The 14,477-nt window shown below is 38.4% G+C and overlaps 1 protein-coding gene across 1 annotated transcript in view; it reads right to left on the minus strand.

Moving 5' to 3' along the window:
* The window catches only part of mycbp2 (MYC binding protein 2), a 331,873-nt gene that overhangs the window by 155,639 nt on the left and 161,757 nt on the right, over positions 1 to 14,477 (minus strand). The window contains 4 exon segments of the mRNA XM_020054739.3: positions 1,937 to 2,074; positions 4,132 to 4,338; positions 9,987 to 10,178; positions 11,664 to 11,885. Of these exon segments, the coding sequence (XP_019910298.2) occupies positions 1,937 to 2,074; positions 4,132 to 4,338; positions 9,987 to 10,178; positions 11,664 to 11,885 (759 nt within the window).

Below are 14,477 nucleotides of genomic sequence, written 5' to 3' on the forward strand. Positions count from 1 at the left end.
AAACAATTAGCATTTCATTTTGTATCACGTCACATGTATTGGGGTGTTCAATAGTGATGATGATGATGTGATGTGGAGTACCATTCATTCACATTAATAATTGCATGACAATTTGTAATATTCATCTTATTATTTTATGATCTTTATTATTAATTACGTTTATTGCTATTTAGAAGAAGAATGTCGTTATTATTATTATTATTTAAAAGAAGAATGTCATTTTTATTATTTTGTCAGTCTGAATTATATTTTGGTAATTAAAAGCCTTTTATTACAGAACCCAGTCCGTGCGCAACTGCCGGGCCTAACCCTGAAACGTCATGTAAAGCGCACAGGCTCGTATCTGAAGGAATACATACAAATCAAATGCTTTGGTAAAGTCACACAAATTCATGTTGCACAAAAATATGTTGCACAAAAATAAACACTGAAGTTTGTAATTATGTTGTTGTTTTGTTTACAGTGGGTCATAATATATCTTATCTTTTAGTTTGTCAGTGCGATGGATTTTTTTTCTGCGCATTTTCGCACTAACTCAAAACGTGCGTACACCACCTCCTGAGCTGGCGTAGGATTTGAGAGTGCCGTACGCCAACGTCCATATTGATAAATCTCAAAGTCACCATGGTTTTGTGTATACGCTGGAAATTTGGTGTATGCACTTTTGATAAATGAGGGCCAATAAGTGTAAACAACTGCCATGTCTGAGACCTATAATGCCTATAAGGTAAAGGAAGGAATTTAAAAAAAGGGGCATGTCCAGGTGAAGTTCCATAATGCTTTTAAATACCAATACATTTATAAAACTTGAAGTTCATATACAATTCTCAGTATTCCAAAAGTTAACATTTTGTGATAATGTCTAACAAACCATAAACATTTATAAAGTGATGAGTAACCAGTTTTGAAAGAAATTTCACCACCATAACCTCCAGAAATTATTCTGATACCCAGGTAGAAGGAGAGTGTAAAAAGCAGAAAAGGCTGGCATACAGCTGTGCTCAAAAGTTTGCACATTCTTGGAAAAATGGTAATATGGGTATTTGTAAAGAAAACATGAGTGAGCATGCAAAACACATGGCGTTTATTTCATATGGGATTCAACTGTATCCTGTAACAGTAAGTTATAACAGAATGGCACAATCATAAAACAAAACATGGCAAAAAAATTTTTTACTGACCCCTGTTCAAAAGTCTGCATACATTCAGTTATTAATAATGTGTATTGCCCCCTTTAGCATCAGTGACAGCGTGCAGTCTTTTGTAATAGCTACTATGAGGCCCCGAATTCTTGTAGGTGGTATATCTGCCCATTCGACTTGGCAAAATGCCTCCGGGTATGATGCAGGTAAGGCTTCTTTCTGGAAAGCTTGACCGTGCAGCTCATGTTTGTTCAAGTATCATTGTATTGTGCTCCATGAAATAACCACACTGCCTTTTTCAAGAGCAGCCTGTATTTCACCTGTGGTTTTTTCTTTGTATCCCGAACAAATCCTCTGGCAGTTTTGGTTGAAATCTTGCTTGGTCTACCTGACCTTGGCTTGGTATCAAGAGATCCCTGAATTTTCCACTTATTAATAAGTGATTGAACAGTACTGACTGGCATTTGCAAGGCTTTTGATATATTTTTATATCCTTTTCCATCTTTTTAAGCAGCTTAAAGTAAAACTTCAATAGCTAGCCCATCCATTTATCCCTTGCGGATTCAAAAGTAGTACCAACCACTGGATATAAAACAGCCTGGCCGTAAAAAGTTGTAGAACATTCATTTCTTTCTTCAATCAAAACTCAATAATAGTTAATAGGAACCTGACAGAATAACAACCAAAAAGTGCCTTGTACTTAAAATGAGGTTCTTGTAAAATCCTGTCAATATTTACTTATTTTTTTATGACAATGTACATTTTATAGGACACATCAATATAATCCTGTGTACCTTTAGAGGCACAGCCTTGTCGAGGCGTATCTCAGCTATGTCGCTTGGGGATTCATCAGTGCTATAGGTTCCCTTCACTAGCTCCAGAGATGTCCATCTGTGGGTGTGTGTAGAGTCACCAGGGTGGTCGGTCTGGGCCTGAAGGGGCAGAAAGATATCAGAAGGGAAATGTGAAAGAAATGATAGGAAAGAACAAGAAACCAGGCAAGTTCAGCCGGCCCGCAATAGAAAGTGTTACCATCACGAGATTCGAACCCGGGTAGCCAAAGTGAAGCCTCTTGACTATATTGACATCCGGCATCTGTATATCCTGAACAAATCCTCTTTTGCCAAAGGACGTTTTAATAGTTAATTGGCCATTCATGAATGACATTGATACAGTTAAACTGACTAACATTTCTAACTAAGTTTACCTCTACCACAAATAGTGTATATGTACAGTACAGGCCAAAAGTTTGGACACACCTTCTCATTCAATGCGTTTCCTTTATTTTCATGACTATTTACATTGTAGATTCTCACAGAAGGCATCAAAACTATGAACGAACACATGTGGAATTATGTACTTAACCAAAAAGTGTGAAATAACTGAAAACATGTCTTATATTCTAGTTTCTTCAAAGTAGCCACCTTTTGCTCTGATAACTGCTTTGCACACTCTTGGAATTCTTTTGATGAGCTTCAAGAGGTAGTCACCTGAAATAGTTTTCCAACAGTCTAAAATATAAGACATGTTTTCAGTTATTTCACACTTTTTTGTTAAGTACATAATTCCATGTGTTCATTCATAGTTTTGATGCCTTCTGTGAGAATCTACAAAGTAAATAGTCATGAAAATAAAGAAAACGCAATGAATGAGAAGGTGTGTCCAAACTTTTGGCCTGTACTGTATGCCGTTTGCCCCTGGCTGTTTTAACAAAGTATTAGCCAGTAATAAGTTTTACCGGTATCTACTAACTTACTCGAATAGTAATACAAATTGAGCAATTGCTAGCGAGTCTGCCAAAGCTATTTCATTTCATGGGATAAGAACGTTTTTTTTTTCATTCATGGCAAAACAACATACTTTTTTTTTTCATTTGTGAATGACATTTATACAGTAACTATCAATAAAGGCGACGATAACTAACTTTTTCATCAAGTGAAAAGACGAGAGAATCGTGGAATCTACCAGAAATAATTAATAAATGTTGTTACTCTCAATAGATTCAAACAGTTGCAATATAACCGTATACAGTTTCGGTTAAGGCTTACTATAAAACGTAACTACTGTATGTTAAGCCAGCAAATGTGTTTGTCTATCCTGACCCAAAACGCATGCACGGACACTACACTTGATGTCCAACAAACAACAAGTTTTTCCTAGCTACTGTGCATCAACACTTGTTGCTTGCACTTCGGAGCTTCATGCTGGGGTATCCGTAAAAGTATGTGATGCACTCAAAGGTATGTCTGCCAAATATCTTCAGTTAGTGCTGTGAAAAAAGTATATGCCCTCTTCCTGATTTCCTCTATTTTTGCATACTTGTCACACAATGTTGTCTTCATACAAAATGTAATATAAGACATAAGTAATTTTGTCTTCAATTTACATTCAAAGGTTAGATTCCTTAGATTTTTTGAGTGTAAGGTCTTAAACAACAGTAAGTATTTTTAACAGCTTTTTTTGTTCAGATGTATCCAGGGTGCAAATAATTCTGGAGGGCATCTAACCTTACTGTCCAAAATATTCTGCAATGTGATTTTCAGGCCATTTACCCCCTGAGGACGGATTAGGCGTATCCGCCCACACACTAGGCATATCCGCATAACAATGACATCGTATTACAAATTATATTTTCTTTGCTGTTTTCCTGAAATTCCGTTGAAAACGCACATATGCATTGTGATTACATGGCAAATTTCCTGGTTTTCGTCATCCATACTATTCAACCTAACCCTATGACCAATGAAAGGGTTGCTGATTTTGGAAATTCAACCAATGGAAAGATGTTACTAGGCAGAATACTTTATTTTACCCAATCAGGGAAAGGTAACTGTTACGTATTCTAGCAAATCGAAAAAACTATGTAGGTATGTCCATTTCGGTTGGCACGACCTGGATAAAGGGGTGCACAGTCCAACTCTAGACCACAACTAAATCTAAAAGAGCTACCAAAAGAACAGTAATTTATAGGCAGACTTAAAATGCTTACATCATCAGCAAGAACCTCCAACTCGTACTCATGGATGCCCCCGCCCCCATAGACGCAGAAGCCCACCAGAACCACGCCGGGTTTGTCTACCGTCAGACAGATGGCATCTGGAGAACCGTTGCCTGTGTTCCAGCTGCGGCCCTGGCTTGTCTTGGTGAAGCGGTTGGGAGTGGATTTCACTGAGTGCAGCGAGTTCAGACCATCCACCTGGGGGAGATAGAGAAATTATTATGATTTCTTTCATGCATACATATATACATATATACATATATATATACATACATATATACATATATATATATACACACATATATACACACACATATATATACATATATATATATACACATATATATACATACACATATACATACACATATACATATACATATATATATATATAGTTAATATACTGATTGCAAAAATCAGTGTATGCATCAGCTTTTTGGGAAAAATTATGAACCTTCTGTTGTTTGGGAATATTTCGGGTTCCAGAAAGATATCACAAACTAATGTAAAATGCAAAACCAGTAAGCCAGTGGTTAGAACAACAGACATCTTGCACCTGGGTCTGGCGTCACAGCCCGACACCAGTGCTTTTGACAAAAAAGATACATTGATAATCCAGACCAGCCAAACAATCATCAAATATCAGGAGGTGGAAAAAGTGAAAAGTGCAGTAATTAAAAACCATAAAAATAAACAGTAAAAAATACAAGGTAAAAAAACAATTAAAATAGCCTATGCTATATACTATAAAACAAAGGCCTAAGGCATAAACAGGGTGGAAAAAATAGCCCATAGGACACTCAATACAATGTCCTAAAAGAAATATCCTTATTTTCTTTTTAAGTTGTAGCCTACTCATTTTTTTATTAATTGAATTTGTAACCATCCACAAAAGTTTTATTTTTATGGTTTACATGTTCAGACAAAATACTTCCAACCATACATTACTTTGAGTATTTTTATTTTGGAGACTGAGGCACTGTCGCACCACAACCCTTCCTTTGCAATTAAGTAACAAAGCCTATCACAGAGATGGGAAAATATTTATTTTAAAATAAGGGTATCAAAATATACTACAAAATACAGCAGCCACACCATGTATCAAAATAAAACAGTATTTTTTTTATTTTAAAAATACTAAAATTACTTTTACAAGACAACATGAAATCACTTCCCAAACCTTCCATCTATTGGCCTAACTGATCTATCCCTTCACCAGTACACTGACTCAGTTGATTAAGTAGACAATGTTTGATAGCAACAGCTTTTCTCTGCCTAACGAGTCATGCGATAAATCTGACATATGCAAGCAGTTAACAGATCAAATATTCACATATCCCTGTGATAACCCAGATGAAGGCTAGTTTTAAAGTAACCAACAGTTTAAAGTTTACCAAACAGTTTGCTAATGACTGATAATTGTATCTTATTTAAGTAACTTGGTGTTTGGTAATGAAGGGCCTATTTTGCATTAGCAACACTGACTCAATGGCAAACAAGTCATTCATAAGAAGACAACTGATGGTACCTTTATTAATAGCAACTAGTTTCTAAGTAATTAATAATTTCATTTTTAATCTTAAATAAATTATGTGTCAGGCAGTCATTCATGCAATGGCATGCAAAATCATGATCCTACTAAACAGGTACCACAATCATTTAGCAATCAATTATTTATCAATCATTGGACACCTATTTGGAGGTTGAAACTTTGCAAACAATTATTAAAAGATCATGTTTTGATTTTAAATGTAGCCAGAAACTAATTTAGACCTCTCTGTTTGAACCCAACACCAACCACTGAATCTATTGAATATAGGTATAGAGGACACATTAACAGTGTAGTAGGAACATTTACTTAAACTCCAATGGAGATTACTACAATTGAGAATACAACAGACCAGGTATTCCAAAACAGTTCAAAAGTTCTACCAAAAACAACTTATGTGTCAGTGTGGCAATCATAATAACTTTTCTAAAAGTGTGGCATTTACATGTCGTCGATTGGGCCAGTGGATCAGTCCAGTCAAAGGCATGCCCTGAACCACATCAACAGAACATGTTAATTTTAGTTTATCATATCGCAAATAAAAAACATATTGCAATGTCTAGCAAAAAAAATAAACGCAATATGATTTTTTGTCCATATCGTGCAGCCCTAATATCTGGTGTGTGTTGTCAGTCCTTTTGGCTTCCCACCCAACCGGCCACTACTTGAAGAATGTGCTTCAAACATTCGTCATTATGGCTCAAAATGGTGAAATGGTGTTCCTTTGCTATGGCAACTGCTGCAAAATCCGACAGCAGGTACCCCCCGAAATATTTACAAGGGGGAGTCTTTTACAGTGACTTCTCTTGGGTTGTGAAATGCTTTAGTCAAAATGTATAAATAAATATTAATTAGACAACAATATTTTCTAACGCTGATATTATAGTTATTTGTACTAACGTGATTATTAATCAGTGGGGAACTGTCAGGGTCCTCTCAGATAGGGCCTAAGGAGAGATACATCCATACAGTGGGGAAAACAAGTATTTGATACACTGCTGATTTTGCAGGTTTTCCTACTTACAAAGCATGTAGAGGTCTGTATGATTTTTAAATAATTAATTTGCATTTTATTGCATGACATAAGTATTTGATCACCTACCAACCAGTAAGAATTCCGGCTCTCACAGATCTGTTAGTTTTTCTTTAAGAAGCCCTCCTGTTCTACACTCATTACCTGTATTAACTGCACCTGTTTCATCTCGTTACTTGTATAAAAGACACCTGTCCACACAATCAAACAGACTCCAACCTCTCCACAATGGCCAAGACCAGAGAGCTGTGTAAGGACATCAGGGATAAAATTGTAGACCTGCACAAGGCTGGGATGGGCTATAGGACAATAGGTAGCAGCTTGGTGAGAAGGCAACAACTGTTGGCGCAGTAATTAGAAAATGGAAGAAGGTCAAGATGATGGTCAATCTCCCTCGGTCTGGGGTTCCATGCAAGATCTCACCTCGTGGGGCATCAATAATCATGAGGAAGGTGAGGGATCAGCACAGAACTACACGGCAGGACCTGGTCAATGACCTGAAGAGAGCTGGGACCACAGTCTCAAAGAAAACCATTAGTAACACACTACGCCGTCATGGATTAAAATCCTGCAGCGCACGCAAGGTCCCCCTGCTCAAGCCAGTGCATGTCCAGGCCTGTCTGAAGTTTGCCAATGACCATCTGGATGATCCAGAGGAGGAATGAGTGAAGGTCATATGGTCTGATGAGACAAAAATAGAGCTTTTTGGTCTAAACTCCACTCGCCATGTTTGGAGGAAGAAGAGTACAACCCCAAGAACACCATCCCAATCGTGAAGCATGGAGGTGGAAACATCATTCTTTTCTGCAAAGGGGACAGGACGGCTGCACCGTATTGAGGGGAGGATGGATGGGGCCATGTATCGCAAGATCTTGGACAACAACCTCCTTCCCTCAGTAAGAACATTGGAGATGGGACGTAGCTGGGTCTTCCAGCATGACAACGACCCGAAACACACAGCCAGGGCAACTAAGGAGTGGCTCCGTAAGAAGCATATCATGGTCATGGAGTGGCCTAGCCAGTCTCCAGACCTGAACCCAATAGAAAATCTTTGGAGGGAGCTGAAAGTCCATATTGCCCAGCGACAGCCCCGAAACCTGAAGGATCTGGAGAAGGTCTGTATGGAGGAGTGGGGCAAAATCCCTGCTGCAGGGTGTGCAAACCTGGTCAAGAACTACAGGAAACGTATGATCTCTGTAATTGCAAACAAAGGTTTCTGTACCTAATATTAAGTTCTGCTTTTCTGATGTATCAAATACTTATGTCATGCAATAAAATGAAAATGTATTACTTAAAAATCATACAATGTGATTTTCTGGATTCAGTTGAAGAGTACCCATGATAAAAGTGACAGACTTCTACATGCTTTGTAAGTGGGAAAACCTGCAAAAATGGCAGTGTATCAAATACTTGTTCTCCCCACTGTATATACTTTTATATATAATAATTAGCAATTTTGTTCAATGATTTAATCCTTTTTGTCATAATTGTCATGATCTCCATATTGAATTTCTTCAGTTTGCATTGGAATTAAGAAGGGTTAATATCCAAGAGGAAAAAATATATCCAATCAGAATTTTTATTTGGTAGTATTCTGGTACAAATGATCTAGGTGTGCTCAATGCTCATAGGCCCTCAGGCTTTGAACAGAAGGCACCACCCAACGTCATTGACATTCACATTTTGGAATGACAGCAGAATCAACCAATGAAAAATTGTCCTGTAATAGGTGGGACAATTGCATGACACTTCAAGGCCCTCTAGAGGGCCTAAGTATACATCACTAATTCAGAACCAATAACGAGCCTTGTCTTGGGGTTCTCATGCTTGAGACCAGCTTGCTGGCTTACTTTTTGCAGTGAGTGTACATAAGGATAGCGATGGCCTGGCTGTCAGCCAAGGCTTTGATCGCAATCAAAAATTAAATTTTAAATTGAAAGACAAGCTACATGAACCATGCCATTATCCATTGCATAAAGAATGACAATGGAGAATGGAGTTCGTTTTTAAACAATGTAATGGTGAGTGGACTTTTTGTTTTCATCTCCAGCTTGCTTTTTGTTGCCATCTCGTTCATAGAATTTTGAATACAATGTGTAAAAAATTATTTCAAATTTAGATCACTGGTTGTGTGGTAAAACCAATGGTGTGGTAAAACCAAAGGTGCAACAGGAAATACTAGGTACAAGACATTTCTTGTGGTGCATTTTTTGAATTGCATGCTGGACATCAAAAAGCCTAGCGCAACCTTTTCCTCGCTGACAGCATATAGTGTCTGTGGTCTTGAAACAATGTGAGTAGTTGTGTGGATCAATTTATTCTGCCACTAATTAAGTGACTGTTTCGGCAAATGTTTCTTTGAAACGACACAATCATATTTTCTTCAAACGTGGTTGCTGCTATCATATTTGCAACCATTGTGTGGCCTAAATTTGCTGCATTTGGCGTGGCTTAGGACCGTTGTCATTAAATAATCTGTCATCAAAATAATTGCTTCTCCTACATAGGTCTGCAAAAGAAAGGTCTCAAGTCACACTCTTTATACACAGCCATCCAAGTTCTATATCTGTATGTATGATGACAGATATTTTTCCGCTACTGAGGGCCTAGCACCAATAGCCACGGTTTGCCACTGCTATTAATATGAATTACTTGCTGCTGCTACTAATAAGTTAGCTAGATAGCTAGCTACCTCTAATATTAGCTTGTTAATTCAGGGCACTTGTAGGATTAACTTTAACAGTTGACTTTCTGCTGAAGTTGATAGGATGATGTTGACTGATAGGAGTTCAATAACAGCTATATAAACAGAAATTACCTAATATTAAACATCAGTCATAGAATGCTACCAAAATGTATTTGTTCATTTAATTAATGAAACTAATTAAATGTATATTTTTTATTCTTAATTAGAAAAGAATGTATATAAACTTGAGTATTAGCCACACCCATGTGTTAATGTTTTCAGAACATGAGCCGCTGTTTATGAACAGGAAATTACAATAATTATTTCACACTAAACCGCAAACAACTTGCAGCACACCTGAACCTCATTTGTCACTTTCAGACAAGGTGAAATCACCCTTTTAGAACAGTGTTTTTGAAGGAGCTTGGTACCTTTAATGGGTCAGGTAATGGCAGTACACTTTTAGGTTTATAAATCGAGGTCAGGTTTAGGGCTAATGTTATGTTTTAGGGGTTAGGATTAGTAAAGAATTTGACTTTTAAGGGAAATCTCCTTTAGATTGTGTGTGTGTTCTTTACCTCGGAGCCCAGTGCAGAGGCAGTGAGCTCAGAGACTATGCTAGCGAGCAAGCCACAGGTGTTGGAGACCAAGTGGGGAGAGAAGAGCTCCACTTCCTTTCTAAGACTCTTTCTCACAGGCAGTACCACAATCACCAGCATCTTCTCCAAAACCTCCCGGAAACTAGTCATTCCCATCAGGTTCTCTTCAGTCTAAAATGGGGTGAAGAGAAAAAAAAGTGAAAAAAGGTAACACTAGTTTGAGAATCATAGAATCAAGAGCAACCCATGGAATATTTTGAAAAATATTTTCCAAAATTGTTGGGACGCTGCAAAACTGCAAATAAAAAGAGAATGCAATGATGCTTTGGAAAAAATATCATTTTGAAGCTGATGCCAGCAACACGTTTCAAAACAGCTCTTAAACAAAATTTAAGATGAACTCTTTCATACTATTACAAAGACATCAAGTTTCTGGGATTAATCTCAGAGTTGTTATTTTTCTTCATGTTGTCATTTTTCATTCCTCTCTGTGACTAGCTCTGCCAGGGAGAAAGAACACTGGAAACTATTTAACAGATCATCATGATAAAAACACACATACACTGTGTTGTATTACTATGTCTTTTAACAATACTATGTGTTTTGGAACAGAGACCATTTGCTTTAGTTTTGAACGTTAAATGTATTCATATTCTTGCTTGATATAGGATTGCTGCTGCTCAACAGTCTGGAGTCTCCTTTGTCATATTTTTCATTTGATAATGCACCTTTTTATTTCTTTATTTTTATATATTCTTTTCATAATGCCTTTTTAATGGGTGACAGGTCTGGACTGCAGACAGGGCAGTTTAGCACCCGGAATCCTTTACTACAGAGCCATCTGTGCAGAATGTGGTTTGGCATTGTCTTGCTAAAATAGGACAACAGAACAGTTTTCCACATCAGTGGCTCAGTCCATCCTAAATGAGCTTGGGCCCAGTGAAGGCAACGGATCTGGATCTTGTTTATATATGGTTTCTTCTTTGCATTATCAAGTCTTAACTTGCATTTGAGGATGCAGCAATGTACTGTTCACAGACAATGGTTTTGGAAGTGTTCCTGAGCCCATGCAGTGATTTCCACTGCAGAATCATGTCTGTTTTTAATGCAGTGCAATAATGTCTGAGGGCCCAAAGATCACAGCCATCCAATATTGGTTATCGGCATTGTACCCCATCCTCACTTCTGACAGACTCATCCTCTCTGCAATGATTTAAAAAAAAACAATCATGTAATTGAGCTGATGCCAATTGACCTAATTAGTTGTGATATTCCACAAGGTTTAGTTTTTACACAACTTTTCCAGTCTTTTATTGCCTCGGGCACAACTTTTTGAAGCATGTTGCTGAATTTAAATTCAAAGTGGACATATATTTTTCAAGAAACAACAAAATGTCTCAGTTTCAACATTTGGTATGTTGTCTTTGTACTATTTCCTATTGAATATAGGGTTTAAATGATTAGCAGATCATTGCTTTCTGTTTTTATGTACATTTTACACAGTATCCCAACTTTTTGGGAAACAGGGTTGTAATACAATTAGCTAGACCAGAGGTACTGAACATCGACCAGCACTCCTACTAGGACATCTCTAAATGCCGGTCCATGTTGATCAGACAAAATGTAGAAATTCCACTATCTTTTGGAATTACTTACGTGGCTGAGTTTCTCCATGTGTGCTACAAGCAGGGGGAAGCGGTGGGCAAGCGCAGAGTCATTCTCTGTGCTGACCTGCTTGACCAGCGAACGCAGTAGGACCTCACCATCATAAGCAATGGGCAATATGGACGTCAGCTTGACCGAAGTATTGCATAGTGCAGACATGACCGCTGCCAGTAGTCGGCTACTAGATGTGCGGAAGTTGGCCTCGGCAATGTCCTTTTGAGAGGGAAAAGAAGATAGTTTGTTGGTAATTATTTTTGTTGACAATTTTGGCACACAAAAGTTTAGAGGGACCATTTTAATAGCAATCAAGGCACACCACACTGCTCAAAAATAAAGGGAACATGTAATCATCACAGTATAATACCAAGTCAATTAAACTTCAGGAATATCAATCTGTCCAGTTAGGAAGCATAAGCGATTATAAATCAATGTCACCTGTTTTGGTGCAAATGAAACAGACAACATGTTCACCGGAGCGGCAACAGCAAGACAACCCTCAAAAAGGGAATGATTTTGTAGGTGGTGGCCACAGACAACTGCTCTCGCCTTATCCTTCCCGACTGACTCTTGTTGTGGAAATTCTTGAACTGATGCTTACTTGGTCCTATAAATGTATGAATGGGTTACTAGTTAAAAGGTACTGAGTCCCCATGTTTGGATAAGAAAAGGAATGTAGGAGATGGGGTTCTGGTGTTTAGGGTCATTATTGACTGGTATCAGCAGATTTTAGGGTTACTTGTAAATCTGCCCATCTGTATAACCTATCAGAGTCTATCTATTGTTTGTCCAGATGCTGTGAGTCTTCTCCTAGAGTTGAAGAGGTTACCCATGTGGGGGAGGATAGCGTGCCCCTTGTGTGAAGCCTAGGTATTGACAAAACAAAGGGAATGAGTTTTATTGACAGGACAGCCGAGCAGCAACTTACCACACCCCTTTTAACTGTAATAAATATAGACTGTTCATGTATCTACTTTAGAGACTCCTCGGATGATTATTTTTGTAAGTGTTTGATGCATCTCTCTATTTGCAAATAAACTGTTAATTGTGCAAGAGAATTTTGTCTCTGTCCTTACTCCTTTAAAAGTTCTGATCGATGAAATTACCATCACACTGTTCTCTAGTTTTATGTTTTGCTAGTGTCCTTGTCAATACTGGTAGCGTACTTGCAGCCCATACAGGATGCACATGTAGTCCAGCACATCCATACCTTCCGTCGCAACAAAGTTTGCTGTGTCTCCCAGTACAATCTTAGGAACATGGGGGAGATACCAAGAGACGTCCCGATACACAAAAAGAGCTGGACAGGGCTATAGAAGGGCATTAAACCAGCAGCAGGATCAGTATCTGCTCTTTTGTGCGAGGAGGAACAGGAGGAGCACTGCCAGAGCCCTACAAAATGACCTCCAGCTACTGGTGAGCATATTTCTGACCAAACTGTCAGAAACAGACTCCATGAGGGTGGCTTGAGGGCCCGACATCTTTTGGCATTCATATAATATTTGGCTACACAGTTAACTCAGCTTTATAACACTCATCAGCTTGACAATTATTCAGTATTAAGTCAGTATTATATTTGACTATTTTAGTTGTTATGCTTTTAGTTATGTTCTCAGTAATCTGACTTGCATAAATATCACAGAGCTGTATATAATTACAGCCTTGTTGCGTTGTTTTCCCCATCTCGACTTCCTTCAGCTGTACTAGGCTCTTGCTGATCCAGCATCTCCACGTTCATAAATGTATATTGACAGTGACTTAATTTTAATTGTATATTGTTCACACTGTATATTGCATATATAATGTTTTTGGTGACAGTCTTTTCACCAGTTATCGTCGTATGTCACGCAAACACTAAAGAAAATCTGTAATTCTAGGCTACTCCATATCATCTGAAATTTACAAAATAAATTATTCAAATTGGACGTAGTTATTTAAATACTCTGACATGCTTGGGTGTAAAAGAGAACTAGGATCCACTTGTTTTTCCGACATTTTATGCATCTCCACAATGTCAAAACCAATGTGGTCTGTATGCAAGGTTGCTGGTTTATATTGCCAATTAGAGGAGGATCTTGTCAATTATCTCAAGGCAGCTGGGACCACAGTCACCAAGAAAACAAATAGTAACATACTGCTACGGACAGAAGGACTGAAATCCTGTAGCGCCCACAAGGTCCCCCTGCTCAAGAAAGCACATGTACAGGCACCACTGAAGTTTGCCAATGAACATCTGAATGATTCAGATTAGAAATGGGTGAAAGTGTTGAGGTCAGATGAGACCAAAATCGAGCTCTTTGGCATCTCGCTGTGTTTGCAGGAGGAACGCTGCCTATGACCCCAAGAACACCATCCCCACTGTTAAACATGGAGGTGGAAACATTATGCTTTGGGGGTGTTTTTCTGTTAGGGGGACAAGACAACTTCACCGCATCAAAGGGACGATGGACGGGGCCATGTACCATCAAATCTTGGGTGAGAACCTCCTTCCCTCAGCCAGGTCATTGAAAATGGGTCAATGATGGGTATTCCAGCATGACAATGACCAAAAACACACAGCCAAGTCAACAAAGGAGTGGCTCAAGAAGAAGCACATTAAAGTCCTTGAGTGGCCTAGCCAGTCTCCAGACCGTAATCCCATAGAAAATCTGTGGAGGGAACTGAAGGTCCAGTAGTCAAATGTCAGCCTCAAAACCTTAATGACTTGGAGAAGATCAGCAAAGAGGAGTGGGAAAAAAATCCCTCCTGAGATGTGTGCAAACCTGGTGGCCAAATACAAGAAACGTCTGACCTCTGTGATTGCCAACA

Source organism: Esox lucius, chromosome 16 (genome assembly GCF_011004845.1).
Source record: "Esox lucius isolate fEsoLuc1 chromosome 16, fEsoLuc1.pri, whole genome shotgun sequence".
NCBI classification, from domain to species: Eukaryota; Metazoa; Chordata; class Actinopteri; order Esociformes; family Esocidae; genus Esox; species Esox lucius.